At 44.4% G+C, this 25,828-nt stretch overlaps 1 protein-coding gene across 17 annotated transcripts in view; it reads left to right on the top strand.

Moving 5' to 3' along the window:
• Positions 1 to 25,828, top strand: part of KIAA1217 (KIAA1217 ortholog) — a 426,467-nt gene that overhangs the window by 114,367 nt on the left and 286,272 nt on the right. For 8 of the 17 annotated variants that reach the window (XM_054592708.1, XM_054592716.1, XM_054592639.1 and 5 more), the window contains exon 1: positions 17,991 to 18,322. The exons of the other annotated variants lie outside the window; for them this stretch is intronic. In XM_054592708.1, coding sequence (XP_054448683.1) covers positions 18,253 to 18,322 — 70 coding nt within the window. In that variant the 5' untranslated portion in view covers positions 17,991 to 18,252. Of the gene's footprint in view, positions 1 to 17,990; positions 18,323 to 25,828 lie in introns of those variants that run through there. 17 annotated transcript variants of the gene reach the window in all.

Below are 25,828 nucleotides of genomic sequence, written 5' to 3'. Positions count from 1 at the left end.
AGGTGGTTGACTTCACGCATACAATTGCAATTTTTCTGAAACCCAGCATTTTATCTTAAATATAAGGCATTTTTAATTCAATTTCATAATATCTGTTTGTTTTAAATATTCAAAGTGCTTTAAATTACTCACCTATTAAAGTACTTGATCCCCACCCCCCCCAATCTTTGAGTAAAATTGAAGCCTCAGAGCAATAAGCCATATCATAATGAGGTTTCCAGTACTTTCTCACAGGTCACTGGGGATCCTCATGTCTATGAATAACTCACATGTTATAAGGGGCCCCTCATTTGCATCTTTGAATCTCTTGTCACAACATTATGTCTCTGGCCTCTAGCATAGTAGCAGGTGCATATTTGGCATTCAGTAATTGTGGAATTTACTGGAATTGAAGTTGCAAGATTTCTTCATTACATTCAATAGGCTGCTGCTTATCTTAACTTATTTTCAGTGCATTCTAACTAAAATGAAGTTTCTTTTTGTACTGAAAGATGGAGGTGGGGCCTTAAAGAGTCAACTGTACTATGTGTTTATACTGTAATGTCAGGAGTCAGCTACTGAAACAGGTGTTTTCTGGTCATTCCAGCCTCAAGGAGACCAGACACTTGTCTTGAGCTCCAAGAAAGGCGTATAGCAGACTGGGAATGCGGGCTGTGCAATCAAACTGCCTGATTGCAAACCCTGAGATCACCCCTGGCATTTGTGAGTCTGCGGGCTTGTTATTTGAGCTGTGAAGGCCTCACTTTTCTCATCTGTAATATGGGGGTGATAATTATACCTACCTCAGAGGGTTATAGAGAGGAATAAATGATGCCGCCTATGAAAATGTTCAACATAAATCTTGAAACCTAAGTATGCACTTGTTAAATGATAGCTGTCCTTAGTACTAAACGGTGGAATGAAAGGGTACAGAGATCATAGGATGAGCCCAACTTATTTCATTTCAAAGTACTTTGAAAACACGACCCAGACACTAGTGAGCTGCTCCAGGTAATAATTCATTGCCTTGGTGTAAAATTCCATAATGAATATAATACTTAAAAATCTTTTCCCATGCCCACCACCCACGCACACACACATGCGCGTACACTCTTGCTCAGAGACAGTAAAACAGTTAGTGGAGGAAGGTTTTGCCTACAGGTCTTGTACTGCAGCCATTTCTTATCCTTACTTCTAAAGCCTGAACTTCACGCACAGCTTGGTGTGCATGGGTACTGAACCACCTCCTCAAGGTAGAAAGATAAACAGCATTGGATTCCCACTGAGCTTTACAAATTAGCTCAAGGGCTTTCCCAAAGCAGGTTGCCCCAACTGACAAACATAAGGATCCCAGAAGTTTCTCCTGCCCACAGATTCCCCCTTTCCCTTGTATATCCTGGGAGAGCCCTGTGCTATCTAGGATTTCCAGAATTAGAACAAGCCATTGAGGACATCATGTTTAAGGGTAGGCAGGCTGCTGACTAGTTATTTTCTTAACGTCTTCCATCATTTGGCATCTGCTCCAGGAAACGCCAGCCAGAACTCCGCAGTTAGCTGCCATATGGATAGAATCTATAAGAAAACAATGTATAATCTATATCAGTTAACTGCTCTGAAGAGTTGATTTTATGGAGATAAAAGGATAACAAGTATGTATGTTTGTTATGCTGCCCTCTTGAAGAGTTATCAGGCAACCTTGTGCCACAGTCTATTTTTTTTACAGCACAGTTTCATTCTGTTAAATGTGAGTTAAAGACCCACATTTTTACCTGACCAATTTGGTAAAGAGTAAGAAATATTTCCTGGGCAGAATAGAAAGGTTCTTCATTTAGGAGAAGTAGTTTTGGTTTTGAACTTCCTTCAAAAGGAATCCAGATGGGGATCGAAGACCAAAGCACTGAAATAATCACTGTGACCTTGTCTTCCAAAACCATCCCCACAAGATTAAGTTCACAGATTCACCTCCCCCTGTTCATACCCAGGCTTTTAAGAGAAGCGCATTTTAGACGGATGACATGGGGCTATGCTAGGGTCCTCCAACCAGAGCTAAAGGTCACACCCACATGAGGACTAAATGATCCTTAATGGATTGGACAAAAGCATGAGGTCCAATGAGTTCTGTGTTTGTGACCACAAGTAGCACTAACAATGACTGGGATAGTACTTACAGCAAGACCTTGGGAAACTTATATCGATAATGGGTAAAAAGCTCTGGATTCACAGTAACCAAGACATGGAGACAACCAAAGTGTCCTTCCATATAGTATTGGATAAAGAAGATGTGGTATATACATACAATGGACTACTACTCAGCCATAAGAAAAGATGAAATACTACCATTTGTGACATGTATGGACTTTGAGAATATCATGCTAAGCAAAATAAATCAGTCAGAAAAAGTGAAGAGCCATATTATTTCAGTCATATGTGAGATATAAAACTGAAACTCATAGACACAGATAACAGTATGGTGGTTACCAGAGGGAAGGGAATGGGGGATAGTAAAGGGTAAAGGGGTACACAAAGTGATACGCAGATCCTGTATCAGAAATGTACACTTGAAACCTTTATAATCTTATTAATCAGTGTTACCTGAATAAATTTAAAAAGTAATAAATTAACTTAAAAATGAAACAATTTAAATCCAAAAGATAAAAATAAAAACTTCCTCAGGAAACTTTTTTCTTGTCTCAGACAAATCTTGCAACTCTGGCTTTAAAGGAATCCTGTGAACTTATCTGGAGAGAATATTTGCTGTGAAGCAGTAGATGTCTAATAACACATTTGATGCAAGTGTCCAATTTAAATAGTTCCTTGGCAGCGTCCCTCCATGATCCAAAGGCAGAGCCATGTGTACACAGTAGTAGGACTTGCTATCTGTCCCGTTGAGTTATAAATACAGCATTAGAGACCATCTTCTCCACGGTCAGGTCACGTAACACTTGTCTTCCTTTAACTATAGGGGAGAGTCCTCTAAATTGTTGCTAGCATACCTGAACAAAAACGATGGCTTAAATTGTCTCTCCTCGAGGAAATAAGTGAGCTGCAGATGCCCTAATCCAGACAGCTCTATCTATGTCAACAACAGATGGGAGAAAGTGCTCAATTCTTAACAGTGGAAGTGTTAGAGTAGATCTTAACTCTCAACAAGGGCATTTTTTTTGTCCTGGTATTTTCTCCCCATCAGTGTTTTCTTAATCAAAAGAATAGCCATGTACATGTTCCTTGGTTTGTTGAATTAAAGAGAATTTTAAAATAAATTGGTTAGAAAAAAATGAGAGCAGTATACCCCCCCCCAAAAAAAACAAACAAAAATCCTGGCAGAAGCAGCATAGACTGTACGTACCTTCTGAGCTCCATAGTCTGAATGTGAGTTCGAACTTCAGCTCCTCCTCTTCCTAACTATGTGACCCTTGTCCAGTTAATGAATGTCTTGTTTTTTCATTTGAAAAATAACAACAACAACAACAACATCACCTTCTTCCTAGGGTTGTACAGAATTTAGACAATGACTAACACACGCTAGGGGGTGGTTTCTGGTTTAAGAAGGTCTCATATATAATACCGCTTTTCCTGCTCAAATTTACCCAAATTCCAAGCAAATTAAGAGGTAAACAAAAAAGAAAGAAAGAGACTAAAATAACAGACTGTTTACTTATAATGTCAATGATAAAATATAGCTTAGGGTTAGGGCAACAGTGGGCTGCACCCCAGAATGAAGCATTCTTACCAGTTCCAGATACTGTGAACCACTGCAGGCCTCCCTCCCAACACGGGGGCCCAGGGAGATGGAGACAGAGAATTCAAATTGCACTGGGCATTACCCTATTCCCCCTTGGAAAGGGTAAGGGGTGGAACAGAGGGATGGGGAAAGCTCATCCTTGGGAAATCAAAGGAAGAAGTGCCTCCCTGCTAGAGTGATTGCTCCTTGTAAGCAATTATAATTAAACTGTGGGCACTTGGGCACTTTATGCTTAACCCACATCATTATGTAGTTGACCTAGGGCTAACAAATGCTTCTGAAGGAAGGAGTGCTATATATTTGACTGTTTGTTTTTATTAAAAGTCATTTCCAAGGAGACTGTGACTAACTTGCCACCCCTTGTATGAAACTTGCTTGCCAATCCTGGCCTTTATTTTTGCTCTGCTCAACTCCCAAACCAGGGGTCCCAAACCAGGGGAACATCAAGTTGAGCTCACTGGGCCTTTCACACAGGAAGCTGTATTGATTTTATGTGCCTGTTCTTTCTCTCCAGCCGTCTATGCCTCCATGCTCCTCAGCCCCTTCTGCACTGTGGGCTTCACACCATTTCCCTAAACTTGGCCACATTCCCCTCGGCATGTAGAAGGGTGTATCTCAGGGAGACAGTGGGAGGAGGGGGTGGGAGGGACTGACCATAGGTCTTTCTGGATCACATCCTCTCTACTCTTTATAAAAGGGTGCTTCTGCCCCAAAATGGGTGCATTTGCTATTTAATTCAGTTCACTAAAACTAGAGGCCAAGGAGAAATGAGGTGGGTCCCCAACCCCAGCTCTCCCAGCTGGGCAGGCATGGGTGGGATAAGTTCCTCTGGGCAAGGCCAGGGGGCCAGGCAGCCCTTCTCTGGTGCCCTGTCTCCAGGCTGGGGAAGTGCTCCCTCCTCTTACTCCTTCAGGCCTCAGGAATGTAAGAGCCCTAGTCCTACTGCAGCTTCCATTGTGACAGGTTCAGAACCCCACCCGCCCTTCAGGAACACTGGGGTCCATTTAATAAACTCCCTTCAATTACCTGTTCAGGGTGCCATCTCTTCTCTGGACTCTGCCTGAACAACATCAGGCAGATGGCCCAGGAGTATTGTCCTTGTTTAAACTGCCCCTCCAGTTGTCCTTGGGTGATGGCTCTAAGTCTGTGAGCTGCCTAGTCCAGGGCACTGGGCACACAGGCTTTCATGCAGGAGGCAGTCATGAACCTGCCCTGCCCTGAAGGTCCTGTGGGTGTCCACTCTAGGAATGGGGGATGAGGGTGTTATTCTAGGGCATCCACCTGCAGAAAAGCCAACAAAAGCAGAGGGAGGGTGGGGTCAGAGGACAGCAGAGCCAATAAAGTGATATGGGAAATGCTCCCAGGAAAGTAGGAACATCAAAAAATCTGACGATAGCAAATTATCGAGTGAGTATTTTCCTTCGTGGAGCAGGTAAAGAAGGAGGTAAGGGAGGAGAGAGAGACAAAGATAATATGTGCCAGAGAGGGGAAAATAGGAACTTTATTTTTTTACAAAGAACTAGAGCCTTGCCAACTCTATTATTTTAAAAATATGTATCTGTGTTGCGTTTCTGCTAGGAGCTGGTCTCTGAGCTAAACATAGAGGACACAAGGAAGAGAAACAAACTGGATCTAGTCCCTGCTTTCAAGGGGCTGGAAATCTAGTGCAATGGTTACCAACCTTGTCTTCGCTCCCACACACGGACACCTTTATAATGACCCCTCCTCCCAGGTGATCCGACTCTGTCCCTCCCTCTTGCCCTCACTGAGAATTTCCATTCCATCGGACCTACACACTTAACCTGGAATGTTAGGCAGGTGTGAATAACACTTCACCGCACAGGCAAAAATGGCCCCACGGGCACTGAAGAGGAAGCAGGAGATAGCATGGAAGCCGGGCCTTGAGTAAGGAGTGAGATGCAGGTGAAGAAGGCTTAGAGGACGAGCATTCGGATGGGGAAGTGGTGCGAGCAAAGGCAGAGGAGTGACTGGCATCTGGTGCATCCCAAAAGAGCGAGTGCCCTCACGCCCCCTACGGGGAGGGTTGCCTGATTCAGCAAATAAAATATACAAAATTTCCCCCAAATAGGGGCAGACATATTGAAAAATGACTCATTGTGTATCTGAAACTTGAATTTTCCTGCATTTTCCCTGGCTCTCCCGCTTGCCGCGGAGGGCCTCTGGGCACAGCTCCTGGCCGCCCTAAGGAGCATGACCGGCCTCACAGCCGCGGGGCAGTTACACAGGAGGCAGCTCAACCCAAAGGCAGCACGGGGTCCTGGCTGGTCATTCATGGGAAATTCTCCTGATTGTTTTCTGTTTGGGTTTTAAAATGATTATTATAAAATGATTATTAGCTAGAAAGGAAAGTATTACCAAAAGCAGTCATTTCAAATTGCTCGGGGGTGAAAGCCACACCAAGACTGGGGACTATTACTATATAAATGTCTAATCACAGATTGAACTCCTAAAACTAATATAATATTGTAAGTCAACTGTAATTTAATTAATTAATTAACTTTTTCAAATGCTGGATGCTGCATAGGATGCACGGAAGTTTCCACCGTGCAAAGGGCCACGCAGATATCCAGGAGCAGGCTTTTGACTCTCTTGCCCTCTAGTGGCCAAATGCCTGAACAAGGGTTAGAGTTCCTCCTGCTTAGTCTCCCATCCCTGTGGAATCCTGCAATGCTCTAACTCTGTAGTAAGTGACATAATGAAGGAAGAGGTGGAAGTGCAGGCGCAGGCGGATCCTGAGCCTCGAAGCCAGCCTGACAGGTGCTGGGATCCAAGGAAGAAGTGTGGAACGCTGTGCTGCTCTCCTGCAGCCTCTTGCTTCCTCCTGGCTTCAGACTCTGGGGATTGACTCTATGCAAGGTTGCCTTTCCTTTCATTCATTTATCCAACAAGTATTTCCAGAGTGTCCACTATGGGCCAGGCACTGTGCTTAGCGCTGGACAAAATATCTGACATATTTCATTATGATTTGGAGTTCAATCAAAAAATTTGCAAAGAGTTCTAGAGATTAAGCCCAGGGTGAACTGAACACACCTCTAGGCATAGGCATTTAGAATTGTTAAAAGGGTCTACCTGAGTAACACATTTTTACTTGAACTCTAATTTTTCTGCCACATCTTTTCTTTATAACTTACACATACAGTGTCTTTTTGATAAATGGTCATTAGACTCCTCGACAATTATTTCTAATTTGGCATACATCAATCAATCAAATTGCATACAATACAAAACTAATGCGATGTGATGTGCCTAGAGCCATTCTTAACTTCATGAAAAAAGAGAGTTTCAGCAGAATATTGACCTTTTTTTTCCCTTTTCCTGGAATATGTGATGCTGAGTTACTGGCATTGAGAGAATGTACCAGCAGCATTTTTATCAGAGCAATGAAGTTGTTTTGGAAATAGTTGGGTCTATTTGTGGTGGTACTGACCAAACTAAATCAGTGTAAAAACCTAGGTGGGACATGATGTGTCACCTGAGTTTGTCCACCTGTACAGGCTCATCCTCCTGCCTTCTGCTACCCCTCATTCAATTCATCTCTCTACTATGCCAATTTTACTTCCTAATTTTTCCTCAACTCTATGAAGGTGTGTTTTGTTGTTGTTGTTGTTTTTTTTTCCTTCCTACTACTTCCTCAGCTCAGATTCTGACACTTTTGTCCCTACACCATTGTAATAGACAATTTAGTGTAGCCCTTTTTCCTGCTTCTGGCAAATCCATTCTCCACAGAGATTTATCTAAAACACAAATCTGATCGTGGCACAGCTGTTTTCATCCTGTGCATGGCTCCACAGTGCTTACAGGATAAAGGTCCAGCTTTGCGTGCTCTGCATGCCTGGGACTGCCACCTGTCCGGCTACATCCACCATCACTCCCATCACTCTCCCCAGCATGTCCCTGCTGGGGTCCTGCGGCTGCTCTGAATTCATGTGTGGCCCTGTTAATTGAATATCCAAACATCTAAATCTACTTTTGTGCTGCATTGCTGATGAGTTTTCTCCTTTGTAAAACCAGGTAGCCCTGAAGTGACTAAATCTCATTCTAAACATGTTATTAATCTGTATTGACTGTGTTGTAAGAGTCCCATTATCAGTGAGTAATATGTTTATCAGATTCCAGAGGCTTCCTGCCCTTTCATCCTCCACCCTCCAGCTGTGCAGAATTCTCTTGCTATTCTGTTTGTGTGCCCAGGGTTGTATTCATTGGATTTTGATGTCAACATAGAGTAGAAATGCTTTGGTTACAAAGGTCTGTTCTTTTCTTTCTTTTTGGAAAGATTACTAATGGGGCGAGGGTGGGGACTCCCAGTTTTTCTAATTGGAGGAGCAAGATCTTCCCTAGCAGATGCTTACAACAGTGTCTAAGTTTCTATGTATTCTAATTTTCCCACCAGTCTTATAAACCTACCACCACCCGGCATGGCTCATTCAAATCTATTCTTAATATTTCTATTATGTTTAGAATACTTAGGTCACTGCACTGTATTTTTGTTCAGAACACTGCAAACATTGAAGGAAAGTGTCAAAATAAATTCCCTGTGAAGTAGAGAGGGAATAGCTACCCACATCACTGCACAGGGGTGAGCTGATGAATACTAAGGGATTTTGCTTCTCTGCCCAGCAATATCACTTTCTCTTAGCCCCAACAGCTTTAGTCGTGCATCTGAGTTGCTCAGGGATCATGACACACACGGGGAAAATAAAGGTTTGTTTATCGTTTTATAACCAAGATTGATAGAACTATCACATTCTACTTATTCGCTTACCACACTTACATGGCACTTCCAATGTGCCAGGCACTGTTCTTTTATCCTCACAACAACCCTATAAGATAGGGACTATTATTGTTTCCAGTTTATAAGTACTTTGCCCAATTCTGCACAGCAGGCGAGTGGTGGAGCAGAGCCTCGGCCAGGACTCAGCGCGTGTGCTCCCTCCATACTGACAGGCTTGTAGAAATCGTGGCAGCTCAAGGTGGCTACAGCTGTGTGATTCCCCTCAGAGCTTGGTGTGCACTCCACTCAGCCTCTGTGTTAGGTGAGGCCTCAAAACCCACCCCTCTGTAGCCTTGTGTATAAGGTCAGCATTTGCACTGATGGAAAAACACCAAGAAAAATGCATAGCTAACGCTCTACTCCCTTCCATTAGGACAGTTGGAGCAGCAGGTGGAAGAGCTGTTTAGGGAGGGAAGAGGCCCGAGCATGTGTTATCTGGCCTCACTAATATGAACCTGGGTTGTCTGGGAAATGCTGTCAGAGGAGAGCGGGAATATCACATTATAATCAAGAAGGGTCTCAGAGTTCATGTAACCTAAAGCCTTCGTTTCACAGGTGAGAAGCCCTGGGGTTCAGAGAGGTTAAATAACCACTGGTCTGAGATCACACAGCTCAGAGTGAGCATGAGGTTGTGGCTGCGTAAACTGAGAACTTGAATAAAGAAGCACTTCGTGGACTACTAGCTTTCTGCCTCTGTTTGGTTATCTTTGGATTTCTTATTAACCAGCCCACATTTGCTGTTGTTTAATTTATTGGATAAACATAGGTGCTGATGTGATCGTCTGCATACTTTCTGTAGAATAAGGACTCAAACTTGTATGAATGGGTAAGCATTAACTTGGAGAACGTTTAAACCAGAGTGGGCAGCTTGCAGGCCTCTTGTTCCTGTGAGCAAATACAGAGAAGACAGAATGGGTAACAGAGGGGGCATCTTCCCTGACTGGCAGTTTATCACATGGCTCCTAGCTGCCTGTTGCTCATCTCCCTCGCCTAACCTCCCCACCACCATTCAGTTCAGCCTCCATTGTGCCAACAGAATCACTTTTCCAAAGCACAGATTTGGCTCTTCACTCCTTGTTGCTGCCCTGATCCAATTTAAACTCATTTGAAATATAAGAATCCTCAGAACTGGTCCTTATTTATTTTATCAATCTTTTGCCAATCCTTGTCCCCACCATTTTTAAAAATGTCTTTACTTTCTGCCGTTATTTCCCCCCCCACCCCGCCCCCCGCCCCCCCCTCCCCCGTCCCCAGCACACATTCCACTCACAGTCTCTCCGGCACTGGCCACTGTGCTTGGGGTTCCCGCGGCTGACATGCTCTTTCCACAGTGAGTCACCTGCTGAAACTCAGTTCATTCTTTGAGACCACATGTCCCCTTCCCTCCCAAGCCTTTCCTGTTCTTGGCAAATGCGGTTGTTCCTTCTTCCTTGGTCTTTGTTTATATCTCCATTAGAACTCTTCTTTCTTTAAGTGAAATAGATAGTAACTTCTTAGCCATGGTTTCATCATTTTTTCATTAATCCCACCATGCCAAAAAAAAAAAAAAATTTACTTAGCACCTTGGCCTGCCAAGGGCTGTGGTGTGAGCATGGGATTCAAAGATGACGAAAGCCACTCTTACTCCTTCGAGAGCTCATAATCTAATGAGAGAGGCTCACATATAAGCAAATAAATACTGTGCAGTGTGACAAATGTTCACAAATCTATGGCTTATCTTACAAATTTCAGCATGCGTAGCATTCACCAATGGCACATTAGTGCTCAATAATTTTCTGAACAAATGAAGGTGAGCATGAATGATGGGAAGAATGGATTCATCAGTCATCTTTAGCTTAAACCAGTACTCTCGACTCCAGTGTCTTCTGAGGCAATTTTAAGAGTTCCATGAACAAAACATTTTACTTTTAAAGAACAGTTTTGTATTTAATGTATATAAGAAAACATATAATTGTTTATCAAACCCATACTTTTAACAATATTATAGATATGAGGTCAATACTAATACACTAATATAACCTATCCTTTTGACGATAGAAAATAAATCCTGAAGTCTGAGATATACTAACCTAAACAAGGTAATTTTCACTGTTTCATTCATCTTAGGTATTACTCTTTTCCTGAACCCAATCTACATAAACTTACCTTTAGAGTTTTTGGAACCTCTTGAAATAAATCATTTCACAGTAAAAACTTGTGACCAAAGAAAAGTTTTAACTAATTAAATCTTTGAAGAGATAAGACAAAGAAAATTGTCTATGTTTTGATGAGGAACCAAAATGTATTTATTGTTTGTTTCACTTCCAAAGTGATTCTGTAAACTCTCTATTTGAATGTCCTGATGTTCACAGTCTGTGACCTGTTTGGGTGACAAGGAATAGATCTACCCAAGCGTTGGGTTGTTATTTATGTGAGGAAATGGGAAGAACAGGCAATGGCTTTTCCAGGCCTTCTGAGCTGTTGGACATGGTTCTTTGACGTGCAGGACACAGCAGTCCCTACAGGAGGGTGGCAGCGACTCTGGGAAACCAGCAGGGCCCTGTGCCTGTGCCTCATTCCGCTGCTGCCTGCCTGCCTGCTTCTTGTTATGTCTGCTGCTGCTCCCGCTCTCATAGCTTTTCCTTGCTAGTGTCTGTTTGTGGGTCTCAGTTTTTGCCCACTATACTGCCTGTGTCTGGGGTGACCAAATGAACCCAATTTTCCCAGGGCTTTCTTGGTTTTAGCACCAAAATTTCTGCATCCTGGGAACACCCAAAGCCCTGGACAAAGGGGACTATTGGTCACCCCTACCTGCATCCGTTTTCCATACATCTCATATTCAAATTCTATCAGAAAGAAGAGGGAGGATCTGACGGGGTCTCTTAGCCGCTCTTAGCACCTGTGCTCTCCCGCCTCCAAGCTGATCCCTGTAGACCCAGCCAAGCTCAGGCGTGGGGTGCCGCAGAGATGTTTCTCCAGCACCTTCCTCAGAAGGGGCTTGTGAGCAGGGCAAGTCTGGAAATATAAATTCCTCTCTGGTCTGCTGTGTCACTTCGTACACCAGTCTGCCACTAATCAAGGTCCTGGGGTTCTTACGCACAGGGGGTTTGCATGCACATCGGGTGGGGGTGTGTGCAGAACGGGGAATGTGTGCATGCAGGGGAGTGGGTAGAAAGTACTTGTTATCGTGTCATCCTTTTCACTTTTCACTTTTATGGATTCAATCATGTCCCACGGATTAGAATATGTCCCTAATACTGTGTTAGGGAAACCCTGGCCCAACTTCTCATTAAATTTTATCCCATTCAAACCTGTCCAGTCAAAAAAAGTGTTAGATTTGCAAAAGGGAGTATTTGAAGAGAAACAGAATAATCTGGGAAACGATGAATTTTAAGATCTAGTCTCACATGGGGACAAACACAAAACTCCCCATGGCTAAAAGTCAGAGGCTGAGCCATAGAACAGTTGGTTAATGCAGGGTGGGAGTGGGGGAGTCTTCTTCTACCTCCCCAATTTCAGCACCTTACCCTCCAACTTGGCTCCAGAAATCAGATTCTTCATTAGTAAACCTGTTTTCCCCATCTGCAAAGAACAGAAGTTCCCTCCCTCCCCTTAAATTCTGCACACTGGAGTGGGGAGAGGAAAATGAACTCACTGTAAAAATACTTAAGTTCAGAAGCACATGATTGGTTTTCAAGAACCAACTATAAAACTAGAGAGGGAGCAGGTGTAATGGGGAAGTTGGAGAGCAGAGGTTCCAGTAGGGACCGTGCTGCTGTCGCACCCGTGCCTTTGGAACCACTTCCCAATTCCCCACCTGCGCCCAAGAAGCTTCTGAGCACAAAGAGCCCCCTCACCCTAGGAACCCCACCTCACACGTTCAGAAACCCTGTACCCAGGGAGCCCTGTGCCTCCACAGCGCCCACAGCATGCGCTCCAGGTGCGGGAGGACAAGGCCTGCCCAGCTCCTTGTCCTAGTCACTGCACGCACCTGTCAGCCTCCAGCACGTGACAGGGAAGGCAGTGCACTTCAGCTGACCCTTCTATTCTCTGTTGTCTGTGTCTCTCTTAAAAATAAAGTTTGTGGCTATTACTCACTGAAGCTAAGAACTGACGAACAAGTGAAAAAAAACAAAACACCAAACTAGATGAGTTATTGAAACAAAGTCTACTTTAGAGTTTATTTGGCAGAAAAGCATATAGAGACCATTGGTCCTGTTTCAGGTGAGAGTCCCCTGCCCTGGTAGGGAAGGTCAGGAGCTCTGAGTTCTAGAGGGTGGGGGCAGAAGAGAGCAGACGCTCTGGAGGGAGCAATAAGGAAAATCTCCCCTTCCTTCAGGTCTCCAAGAGGCATGGCACAGACCTATTTTTCTGCTGAATCCAGGGTACCTCCAGGGCCCAGCTTTCAGAGCCAGCAACCCCCACCCCTGAGCTGCACCCACCACCAGCACCACATCCAGCGTCCATGGCCATGTCTGCACCCCAGCTCACCTCACCTCACCAGCTCTTTCCCCACCTGACCATATGCAGGCTCCTCTTTATCATCAGTGATGGCTGGTCTTAGCCGCATCTCCTCAGGAAGACCCGCCCATCCGGGAATGTTCATGGCCTCAGAGAACCAGCACACAGGCCAGCACACACCATGTCTGAAGGAACCGAGAGGGGCACTGCTGCCTGGTACCACACAGCTTATACAGCAATGCCCCCCAAATAGTGCCGGACCCAAGTCTGTGGTTGAGAAGAAAGTGAATATGGAAAATAGGTATTCCTTTTCCTTTACCTTCCCTAACTTTGTTCCCCATTTCGGCACAGCAAAAGGAATTAGAATAATTGAGTGGTCCCCCAGGGCAGTTGTGAGAAAAGAGGATAAAAAACCCTAAGTAGTCAGTGAATGTAACAGAATCAAGGCCGATTAGGAGTTGGGAGAGCTGGGAGTGTGGCTTGAATGAACTCTCCAAGCCTCAGTTTGCTCATCTGCAAAATGGGGGAAGGCAATCAAGAGATGTGAACCACATAATCCCAATTTGATGGCTCTAATTTGTTTCCTGTGCGTCTTCCTTCCTCCACAGCTCACTGCAGCCATGAGGGTGGGCATGTGGAGAAGGGTGGGGGCAGAATAAAAGGCCAAGGAAATTCCTTTCCAGTGAGCCCTCATCAAGGACTGTCTTTTGAAAGGGTTCAGAATGGTACCACTGGGTGAGGAGGAAACAGGCAGCGTGCTTGTACCTGTGGAAGTTTTCACATTCTCGTGGCTTCTACCCGGGGCCTTTGAGAACTCTGGAACACGTCATGGTTTAGCTCGCTCTGGGATATACAAGTTGCAATTTTTACATAAAAACTGCCACCTGGAATCCAGACTTGGTGTGCGGCGACCAGGAGCAGAGCTGAGCGTGGGTTTCTCCACGATGCACATGTGGCAGCCCAGCTATGGTGTTCTGCAGCCGGGGTCTTTGCTCTCCAGCCTCTTCCGACTTAAAAGAGATGAAAAGAAACCACGATAAAAATGAACATCAATGGATTCTCTTGAAAAGAAAGCAAATATGCTTAAAGTATTAACACATTGGCTCTAAGTGCAGTTCATATTTATAACCTCATGAGGAATTTGTATGGTGTGTGGGAGGAAACTTCCAAGACATCGGAATAGAGTCTTGACTGGCGGGGGCTCGGGGCCACCTCACTTCTCCTGGGAGCAGCTGGGATTTTAAAGACTGCAAGTCTGAGCAAGAAGTGGGGTTACCTTCCGCACAGAATGCTCGAGAGAAAAATGGTGGCCTAGTTCCCTCCTGGTCACACAGAAAGGGAAATTCTGCTTTGATGGATGAATCATACTGTGGAATTTGTGTTTTCTGATGTGAAATTGTTGGTGAGACTTGTCATACAGCTCAAATGAGGTTCACACCTTTAGTCAAGGCTTCAATTTCTCTTATGAGGTCTGTGTCGGGAAACGCAGACAGCAAGTGCTATTATGCTCATTTCACATGGGGAAACCTGAGGCGCACTAGGGCTTATCTTGGACGACGCATAGGTGGCCATCTGTGCTGGTCTGCCAGGGGCAGCAATGGTTTCTGCATCTTGTCTTACTGTAATTATTAATAGGGTCCCCTTTCTCTGTCACCAGGCCTTTGGTTTACATTTAAGTACGAGGTCACCTTAGCCAGCTGACACACTGCTGGCAAAACTAGGATTGAAGATCCTACATTTCATTCACCAGATCATCCATTTAAGCAAATGCTGTCAAGTCCTTAATTTCTGAATTACAGGGTGACCCTTAGAAAGGAGACATATAACACATCAAACCTGAGGACCCTGATTGGAAGATTTTTGTTTGGTTTGTTTTTCACTTTATTTTGTTTTGTTTTCCTTTTATGGTTATCAGTGCTTTTGAAAATCACATTTTTTGATGTCAGCAAGCATTAATTATTTATTTCTCTTGTGTCCTGATGTCAAGTCATTTTAAGCTATCTTGTCCTTGGGATTTAGAATTTTTAAAAAATTGAAACATAGGGTAATTCTATGTATGCTTGGTTCTAGCAAGGATTTCTCTCTTGAAAAACCTACTTAAAGGAGACTGACATGCTTTCCACAGCCCTGTAATTAAATTGGCCAGCTGAGATGTCATATGTAATAGTTTATGATTCTTGTGATTAATGCCCATCATGACAGATGCCCCCTTAAATTGTATTATCAAAACCAACGATGACCCAGTCCTGTAACAGGTTAGCTTTGTCTGCAAATTCACCATTTTCACTAACAGCAGTCTTTTATCCCATCATGGCTTTCCATTTAAATGACACTTTTTTGTGTGTTAGTTCATTTTGAGTCATGAATTACCAACATATGGAGCCATTAACTAAGAAATACTCTTGCACCTTCCCCGGTTAACAGAAATGTAGTTGAAAATTTAGCCCCTGATATCATTATTGTAGCTCTCTATATAACTGGAGGAAAATCAAATTTCAAGTTCTTCCCGCTTCCCTTATGCCTTTCACAGCAAATTTCAAAGGCTAGCAGTAGGCAGATTGGTTTGTAATGGCAATTTTTAAACCCAGAAATTACATTAAACAGAAAAGCAGGGTATATACTTCAAATAGCGTTTCTTCCAGAAAACATCTCCACAGTAACAGCAATGACAATAGTATTTTCCATGAAGATCTGAGTTACTGAGCTTATGTAGACTGCAGAATTCAGTTCCTGTTTTCCAGACACCCTTCTCAGAGAAACTGACAACAAAAAGTTTTTAGTCAGCTCTGTGTGCCCTGGGGAGAGATGTATAGCATCAGTGTGAGTGACTACGGGGGCTTCCCAAACTTTTTCAGTTCCTGTTCTCAAGGAGGAGGAACAAAGGGCTAGTAACTAGTCCAAAAGAAGCTTTCCCCCATAGAATGGCCAGGAAATTGAACTATTCAAGTGAACATGTTGTGCTGTAATATATGTCTAAATTTCATGGTCTTTGATGATTTATGTCAATTAGCTTCAGTGGAATGCCTTTCTCATTTATGCGTTTCACATAGAGTCTTGCTTGAGGAATAACTATAGAGGCGGCAGTCTGCTTTGCCCACAGGGGAGGAGAGGGTCCCAGCAGTTTGACCACGTGGTCCTCTGAAGGGGTGCCTTGGGCTGCCGGGAAACTAACCAACCAGAGTTCAGAATTAGCGGCAGAGCTGCCCCATTTTGCCCAACTGGGGACCATCAGGGTCCTGATGGTCCCCAGTTGGGCAGTGCTCACATTTTCCAAACAGCCCCAGGAAAGCATAATCTGCATCTAAAAATGGGTTCTTGTTTTTGCCTGGATTGAGCTAGTTAGGAAGCCCCGCCCCTCCTAGGGGCCGGGAAGGGTGCTATCTATTGTAGGTGCATTCCGGTCTCTTTTATCCTGGGGGTTTTGTCTCTGTACTGTGTCAAGTGACAGGTAGTAGCTGCTAGGAGAGGCTGTTCACACACCAGAGCAAGCCCGAGGCTCCGGGACATCTGGTCAAGATGGACACTGGGGCTGCAATCTCTCTCTTTCCCTCTCCTTCAGGACCCCTTAACCCCCCATGCTTTCTGACATTAGTAATTTGAAGACAAATACACAACAGCTCTATAAGGTCAGGCTAATCTGATCTGGGGGCCTGAACACAGATCCCTCCTTCACAAACATTTTATACCTGAGGAGATACTAAAGGTAAATAAAACGATTCATCTGGCATTCACCTGTGGGCCACCAGTACAGAAACTGTGTAAGATTAGTTCCTCCTTAAAGCAAGATTACCAACTAATTCAGTTGCAAAATCATGGAAACCTTGAGTTATCTTCCTTGTCAACCCAACTGTGCACATTCATGCTGCCAGGCATGGCTTTACCTTTCTGGAAGGTTCATCACATCTTGGATTTCAAGGAAAACCCTGTTAGGGGTTGAGGGGCTTCTTCTTCCCTTTCTGATGTGAGTTTAGCGCACTCCCTGGCATGTCCACTTTTCTTTTGGTCTATATCCTTTGTCCTTTTGGGGCTTCCACATCTTTTTGTCTTAAATGGCCAGAATATGTCCCTCACACTGTCAAACACACAGGTGGCTCAAGGTCAGAATTGGGAGGAAGGCCGGCCATCGTTCTGCATGAATTCTCAGTCTAAATTAAAACCTTGCCCAGCTGGCCTGTAAACTGGGTGAAGGTATGGTCAGCAGGTTAACCATTGTTCTTTCCTGCCCCCCTTAAAAGCAGGGGCGCATTATAGATTAAAGTATCACACCCTTCCTACGAGTGTTTGTGTTACTTTTAGATACAGAGCTGATGTTGCTTAGATTATTTTCCCATGCTTTTTTTGTGAACCTTGTGCCTATTTTCACTTTCCAGGAAATTTGCCAGTTTTTCAAGGACTTGGTAAAGAATACAGTAAATATTTGTAGATAATTTAAAAGGAGAAAGACTAAATTGAACATACCTCTGCCCATAGCATTTTAGTTGCCTTTCAGATATCTTAAAGTAATTAACTGGAGAGATTCAGAAGGTTGATTTTTCAGATCTGTGATGTGTGTGTGTGTTGGGGAAAGCAGAGGAGTCAAAGAGTAGGCAAATGAGTACAGACTTTTTAAAGCCTAGTTTAAGTGATTGAAATGGACTGTGTCAAAAATAAACAACCTCTGTGTGTGTTAATCAGGCTCCAGACAGTGCCAGAAAGTGTTTGCTTAACATTCGGCATATATTTTTTCTTTCTAAATTTTTTAAATGGGATTTCATTGAAGTTTGGTACGATCAGCAATTGGCTGTTTATGAAGACGTGTATCAGCGTGTTGGGAGGCTGATTCAGAGTCTGAGATTAAAGAGACCAGAAGGTTCATGCGGGTGATCTGTGTGAAATGTTTCTCACCCCGCTGGCTGCGAAGTCTCAGTAGTTTGCAGCGGTGGAACAGGCAGTCTGGGTCCCGGGGAGAAAGGCCCATCACCTGTTGGGCCGTCGGGAGCGCGCGGCGCGAGGCCGACCGGGGCGCGACGGGGGCGGCGGCGGCGGCGGCGGCGGCCAGGAGCACAGCCCCCATTCCTCGGAGACCGGTCGGGTGGGCGGGAGGACTGACGGGGGACGCAAGCACTGGAGGCTCCGCGCTGGAATGCACTTTTCTCTGGCCAGAAAGAGTTTGCACCGGAGTGGAGAATAGTTTGGGGTGGGGTTTCTCACTGTCTGCTCTCCCCACCCCCGGGCCCCCTCCAGGAGATTTCTGAGAGCTTTCAGAACTACGCTGGGAAGTTTAAAGAGCACAGAGGAGCTTGTGCTGTAGGCAGGGACAATGGAAGAAAATGAAAGCCAGAAATGTGAGCCTTGCCTTCCTTACTCTGCAGACAGCAGACACATGCGGGGTAAGTAACAGACTCATTCAAAGATGGAGTTACAGTTACGCGTGTCCCTCGCCGCTTGCTGCTTTTTATAACTGGAGACAAGGGCGCAGGGCAAAGAAAAGGCGTATTTCTTGGGGTGGTGCGTTTTCAAAACTGAGTGGAGAGCTGTGATTTCTTGGGTTTGACTCTGGCAGGATTTTCCGAAGCAAAGAAGTGGCGTGGTGAATGTCCCATTTGTAGCACAGTAAGCAGTCAGTAGCTGCTGTATCTCTAGGCAATGACAAATACATCGCTAAAAGCAGCATTTCATACTTCCTACTCCAGCCGCGGGAGAAAGCAGTTGCTCCTTTGAAGCTCTCTCTCTGGGGCGGCAGCATTTCCATTCATTGGTTGGGGGAATCCATGAGGCAAATGCCTCGTGGATGCAAGTTTTGTAGTATTTTCAAGTTAAATCAGAGCTTGGGGATGTTTCATTTTACAGATCAGCACATCAGGGGTGCAGTGTACATGTGGATGATAGATGGAACTCTGAATCTTCTGTGTGTTTTAATTCAAACGTTGAAAGTTGTTAGGCAATTTTGGTGAATTTTCTCTGGGCATTTTCCCTTTAATTGTTTTTATAATAGACTTGTCTTTTCCGTAGGGAATTTCCAAAAGCTTATGTTGTTCCAAAGAAATTTCAACGAGGGGTTGGGTACAGAAAGGACTTATCTGCTCTCCAGTGTCTGACGTCTCTGATGCCAGAGCCTATCCGATGGCATCATACAGGCAGCGAGTTCATAAAGCACCCCCACCCACCGTGCCCCAGGTTGATCCAGGGCCCAGTTAGTAACTAAAAGACTTGCTTTTGGGGCAATAGTGCTGTGCGTAGGCGTAGGGATTAGGCACAGGGGAAAAGGGGTGTGTGTGTGTGTGTGTGTGTGTGTTTAAGAGTAAAGGGAAATAACAAATGACTCATCCACACTGAAAATGCAAAAGTAAGCCAGACAGAAGAATATGCCATTATAAGGGATAGGCACCCCCCCTCTCGCCCCTCGGCTCAGTGAAACGCAGGAAACTTTAAATTTAGCACACCCTGGAGAATCCCTGAGTCTTAACATTCATCGGTCTAGGCGTCTGTTTGCACTTCCAAAGCAGAGCATTCTCCTTGGAGGCGCCTGGCCGGTGGGGTCCAGCAGGAGATAAGGCTCCCTCCTCTCCCTTCCCCCCCTTATTTGATAGGACAGATTCCAAAGGCAGGAATTCAGCTTCTGGGCCTTTGCTGAAATGAATGGCTGGGAATCTAGATGGGCAATTGGAATAGGACCAAGTTAAGAAATAACTTTCAAACAAGCACAGCAATACCAAGATGCTTCAGAGACTGGAGATGGTCACAATGAGAGAGTATAATCACTTTACTCATTTATTCATTTGTTCAATGAATATTTAGCACCTGCTATATAGTAGTCACTGTTTTAGTTGCTGGGTTCCAGCAGTGACTAGACTTCACTGAATTTATATTCTAAGGGCTAAGTTTGGGCAGATGGGGGCGGTAGAGATAGATAATGAGCAAATAAGTAAAATATATAGCATGCTAGATGGCAGGGTTCCTAGATTTTGCAAATAAAATATAGAATGCCCAGTTAAATTTGAATTTCAGATAAACAACGAGTAATTTTTTTTTAGTACTATGTATATTCCATACAATACTTTGGACATATGTTAAAAATGATGTATGATTTATCTGAAATCCAAATTTACTTGGGCATCATGTATTTCATCTAGCAACCCTATAACTCTGTAGTGGAAAATAAGGCAGGACTTAGGGAGTGCATGGGTAGGTGGGCGGGGGGGGGGTAAAACTACAGATAAGGTTATTAAGGAGAACCTCGCTGGTGTAATATGGGAACAAACATCTGAAAAAGGCGAGGGAGGGAACAGCAGGGACATATTCAAAGAACAGCAAGAACATGGGAGACAGATGGGAGGAAAAGAGGTTAAGAGGTAATCCCAGGCCAGACCATGTAGGGACTGCGACAGTGTGGTAAGGACTTGGGCTTTTATTTCAAGGGAGAGGGGGAGCTGCTGGCACGTATGAATTTCCTTATAAAGGGTAATAGTGAGTGCTGTGCAGAGAATAACCCACGGGGGAGTGGGGAAGGGCAAGGAGGCCAGTTAGGAGGCTTCTGCAGTGAAAGAGGCAAGAAATTGCACTAGTTTGGACCAGTAGATAGTAGAGCAGCAGGTGGTGATAAGAAAAGAGAGTCTCGCTGTATGTTGAAGGTAAGGCCAAAAGAATTTGCTGAGGGATGGGATATGGGACATACGAGAAACAGAGGAGTCAAAGATGACTTCAGAAATGTTTGCACAGGTGGACGGATTGAGTTGCCATGTTCTTAAACCAGAAAGCGTTTGAGGGGAGTAGATGAGAAGGTGTTTATGGTTGGGAAGTGGGTGATGTGCAGAAAATCTTTTGGATCTGCTAGGAATGAGAAGTTTATCAGGCATCCAAGTGGAGATGTTGATTACAATTTGGGTATTCATGACTGGAACTGAGAGAGGACCAGAGACTTTGAGAGATCCACTAGGATGAGGCCTATGTGCAGAAGGCAAGATCCAGGAGATGCTTCCTGCCACAGTCCAGCAGTTAGAGGTCAGGGAGGTGGGAAGGGGCGGCTGGGGAGGTGCTGAAAGGGGGATAAGAATTCAGGTTAGATTTTTAAGATCCTGTTGAGTTCAGGGTCACAGTGATGTTGTAAAGGAGCGTGGCTTCATCTTCAGTTCTTTGGTTGGCACAAGGACCATACAGGGGAGGCCGGGCCACTGAGGCCCACATCATCCATCCTACCATTGTCCACTCCTGTCACCGCACTCTCCATTGTCTTTGTTATGAATATGTTTCAACCAGTTACAACCTGATATTCCAGGGCACAGACTATGTCTTCATCTTTACATTCCCAGAGCCTAACAGAACATCAGCTGTGCAGAAGGCACTGGATTAATACCTGTTGAAAAAAGGCTGATCATACCATCCTAGGGCTTTGAGTTAATCAATCTGCTATAGATAAGGACCTCTTGGGTGATCATGTAACTTATTGTCCAAACTGAGACGCTTTTGAGAGTGAAAAGGAACACTATAAATAATTTCTCTGGGACAACAGTTGTAACCCAGATCTGTTTTGGCAAACTGGAACATATGGTTGCTTCAAGAACAGCCCTAATCAATGAGATTTCCATGGCTGAATAGTCAGGCTACTACGTAAATGATAGGGTGCAAGTGTATTGCCAAGTGCATTGTGTAGAGCAGCACTCAATGATTATTGGTTAAATATGAATCTAACTATATCACGTTCCCTTTGAAGGCTGTGGACTCCTGAGAGTGGTCCTTGAGCATTCCTTGAGATGCATATGTCTGCCCACCAGCAGCCTTGAAGTGTCTGCTTTTTGTCTGGCTTCTAAGGTCTTGAAAACCCTATGCAGGTGAAGTGCTGCCAGCCACCTGCTTGCATCCCCACATCCTGATTTCCAGCATTTTCAGATACTTAGTATTGCCCTGACTGATATAGCTCAGTAGGTTGGATGTTTTCCTGGAAACCAAAAGGTCACAGGTTTGATTCCAGGTCAGGGCAAGTGCCTGTGTTGTGGGTCAGGGCCCCCTGTTGCAGGTGTGCGAGAGGCAGCTGAGTGATGTTTCTACCCCTCTCTTTCTCTCTTTCTCCCTTCTTTCCCCTCTCTCTAAAAATAAATAAGATCTTTAAAAAAACTGGTATAACTTTTTAAAAAAGATACTTAGTATTCACAATGGTGGTAATCATTTTATAGATGTTAAATAAGTTATATTTTTAAAGGTTTTTTAGAGGAATGTAAGGACCTGGTTTTAGCTGTACCTTCACTGCCCATTTATATATGGTGATCTTTATGATACTAACAAGGGATCTGGAATCCTGTGGGCCCCCAGTAGAACACGTGATATACATTAGTCAGATAGGGCGATGGCTGTAATAGCAATCTTTGTAGTTTAGCATAATCAAGGTTAGTTTCTCAGACACAGTAGTATGTAGACATTCCTGGCCAGGTGGATCTCCTGGATAGCCCACCTCCAGGCTGATCTGCGACCCAGGCACCTTCTGTCTAGTCATGATATCCTTTCCGAAGGCCTAGGAGACCCTCCTCAGAGCTTTTGCAGTCAACTGGCCAAAGAGGAAAGAGAAGGGGCATAGAAGATTATTCAGGATGTCCAGGGGCCAGGATGAAAGGTGGCCCGCGGCACTCTGCCCACATTGCATTGACTGGAATCAGTTCATGGCTCCAGGAGGGTCAGGGGGACTGCCCGGCACGGTCTTCCTGTGCGTGCGGTGGGAGGACGTTATGCTGAACACATAGACAGACAAAGCACGGCTCCTGCCACCATGGGCCCGGAAATGTTGTCCAGCCCACAAAACAGCAGCTCCCGACGATGTTCCTGGGGCACAAGTTAAAAAGCTGCATATTAAAGACAGCTAAGCAGAAGCCACTATAAAGAAATGAGGGACTCCTGTAAGAGGCTGTGGCCTACCTAATCTTGACGGGGGAATAAAATCTCAGGGAAGCCATCAGTCCTGCCACTGGCCCTCAGAAAGGGAGCGGGCCTGTAGTGCCTGACTGACACAAGGTCCCAGTTCCCTGATTCAGGCCAGCTGACCCAGCCAGAGAAGCTTGGGTCGTGGCCAGGAAGCCCACCTTGGCAGCTCCTGAGGTTGCCTGCTTGCTGGCCAGCTTGCTGTGTGGACGACCCATTTTCCCTAATCCTCTGTCTGTTTGGTACCCACCCCGTTCCCCACTTTATATTTTTGCCTTCCAGAATGTGTATATCCCAGCCAGAAAGCTCATTGAATCTCAGAAGAGCATCTCTCTAGCACTCCTGCCTTTCTTGTCCCCACTTCTGCTCCAGGCGGTGTAGAGGGGGCCCGAAGCTCCTGTTTTGCTGTTTGCCCTGCTTGAAGGGAGCTACTAGGAGGAGTTGCTCTGGGCTGTGCGCAGGCTGGGAGGGGCAGGAAGGGGAAACTGGAAGCCTTGTCTCCGTACTACAGCCTCCTTATTTGTTTGACATGGATTCCCAGAATAGCAAACAAGTAGACACTCCCATATTTAAATGTTAGCACCAAAGCATTCTGGACAAGAAATAAAACTGTATTCTGTTTTGATGGCTTGGAACATCTATTCATGTGGATAATGAGGAATTGGCAGGACACAGATCTCTGACTCCATGGCTCTGGAATTGTGATGAAACAACCTCCGCCTGCTCCCTCTCTTGTTTGTTTCTGTCCCCAATTAGTTTTTCTCCTCAGTCGAAGGACCACATTCCCTCCAAGTGACTAGAATGGTAGAGTGGTCACTTGTCCCTCAGATATGGGATTGGCAGCTGGCATGGGGTTGCTATGGGTGCTGGTGACAGTGGAGCAGGCCCTGGTCACCGATGGGGCCCGCAGAGCTGAAGCAAAGTGCGAGGCAGGAAGGTGGGACCAGAGGAAGGAGTGGGCTCCAAGGGTCACTAGACATGGACTGTGCCTTTAGCCATTGGTGCATTAACCATTGATGCCACTTGCTGCTTTCCTCCAAATCACATTAAACCTTGTTAACAAAGAGACATTTTAGAGAAATCCGCAAGAGAGAAAACGGAAAAGCACCAGTCGATATAACCTTCCCAGTGCAAAGTGTTTGGAAAGAGTGGGGTTTTAGAGAGTCAGTAATTTGGGGCTGCTCAGAGGTGAATGCTGACAGAAGATTGACTCTGATTCCAACACTCCCCTCCTTGCGCCTTTCCCAATTCACTTCAAAGGAGAAAACGGAAAACTCTCCAGTCTCCAAGGAGCTACTGCTCTGGCTGTCTGGATCCTTTCAGAGGAGGCTTGGATGAAACAGAATAGTTCTTGTGAGCCTATGTGACAAAGCAAATCAGAAAGGGACTTTCTACTCCTCTTGGTATTTGAGGCGCTAATGTTTATCCATGTGGGCGTATGTGGATGTTTCTGTACTATGCCCATGTAAAGAAATTACCTTTCTAGAGATTCGGTCCTGTGCATTAACCTAGCTGTCCTGGATAATTTTCTAAATATATTTTGTTAATAATATATGATGATGATGATGATGATGATGATGATGATGTTAAGTTAAAAAGTAATCTTAAAACTCCATTTAAAAGTTAACAGTGTTAAGCCCTGGTGGTGGCTCAGCCTATATGCCAAAGTCGTGGGTCCAATCCCTGGTCAGGGCGCATGCAGGAACCAACCAGTGAATGCTTAAATAAGTAGAACAGCAAACTGATTTCTCTCTTCCAAATCAATAAATACATTTTTAAAAAAGTTAGCAGGGTTAGGCCAAACATACAACTTACGCCTAATACAAAACTCATATTCACATGCATGCTCAAAGGATGAAGCTAAATCTCTTCAGATTGTACATATCTTTACCAGCCTGAGATATGGCATTTTCTGCATCTAGCTTTATTCTATAGATTCTGTTACTTCTTTATTTTAAAGAAGAGATCACAAAAAAGGTAGTCATCATGTGAATCCATGTAATAAGGAGATAAACAAAATCAATAAAATTAAGGTTTATATCCCAATATCTTTTTAACTAATAGCAGCTCCTCCTCCTCCTCCTCCTCCTCCTCCTCCTCCTTCTTCTTCCTCCTCTTTTTCTTCTTCTAAATTTACTGCTGAGACTATTGAAAAGTAGAATTAACTATACTGGCTATTTTTTCTTCTCTTTTCTCATTGGTGTCTGATGGAGATTCTGTAATTAGGAATGTAATGAGAAGTGAAGGGTAAACAAGAAGAATTATTCCCAGAACACGCATTTAGGGGTGGAAGACTGGAACAGGAAAACCAGCCTGAGATTAAAATATTCTTTATGCCTAACAAAAGGTGGTTGTACCTAGAGTTCTATACACAGATGTTTCCAGGCAATGAAGGAGAAAACTGTTAGTGGCATTGCCTTCAGAGGAACTAGCACATCCCTAAGTTCTGGACACCTGTTGCTTTACATCATTGGCATGAAGGTTTGGCTCTCTGTTTATCTGAGACTCAATTGTAGAACTCTCAAATATTGGAACTCTTTCTCTTCACGTAACTTTTAAAGATAAATAATTGGCAAATAACCTCTCATTGGGAACTAATTTTTAAAAATATTTTAGAGTAGATTTAAAGCTTTTAGAGCTAGAAGGCTCTTTGTATATCTAATGCTAGTCCAAATCCTCCTTTTATTAATGAAGAGAGTGAGGTTGAGAGAGGTAAAATTGTTTCTTCTAAGTCTAGGATTGAAGGCAGGACTCCTGAGACCCAGCCGCAGGCTTTTTCTGGGGGATTCGGTGGACAAGGACATTATTTCTGCCTGCGCCTGTGTTACTGCTCCCCTGACAGAACCTGAAGTGCTTCTGAATGCTCCCTACTTTCTCTTCCTATTTTGGTTTTTAAAGAAGTAACTCCCTTTTCTCAGTTGACCGGAATATTCCAACCTGATAACCCATTTGCCAATCATTGAGAATGAATGGAGAGGCTCTGTTCATGT

The sequence above is a fragment of the Pteronotus mesoamericanus genome, unplaced genomic scaffold (assembly GCF_021234165.1).
Source record: "Pteronotus mesoamericanus isolate MK-2021 breed Mesoamerican mustached bat unplaced genomic scaffold, CSHL_Meso_final contig_130, whole genome shotgun sequence".
In the NCBI taxonomy this organism is placed as follows: Eukaryota; Metazoa; Chordata; class Mammalia; order Chiroptera; family Mormoopidae; genus Pteronotus; species Pteronotus mesoamericanus.
Note: the sequence above shows the minus strand (reverse complement) of the source record. Positions and strands in the feature narration are given on the sequence as shown.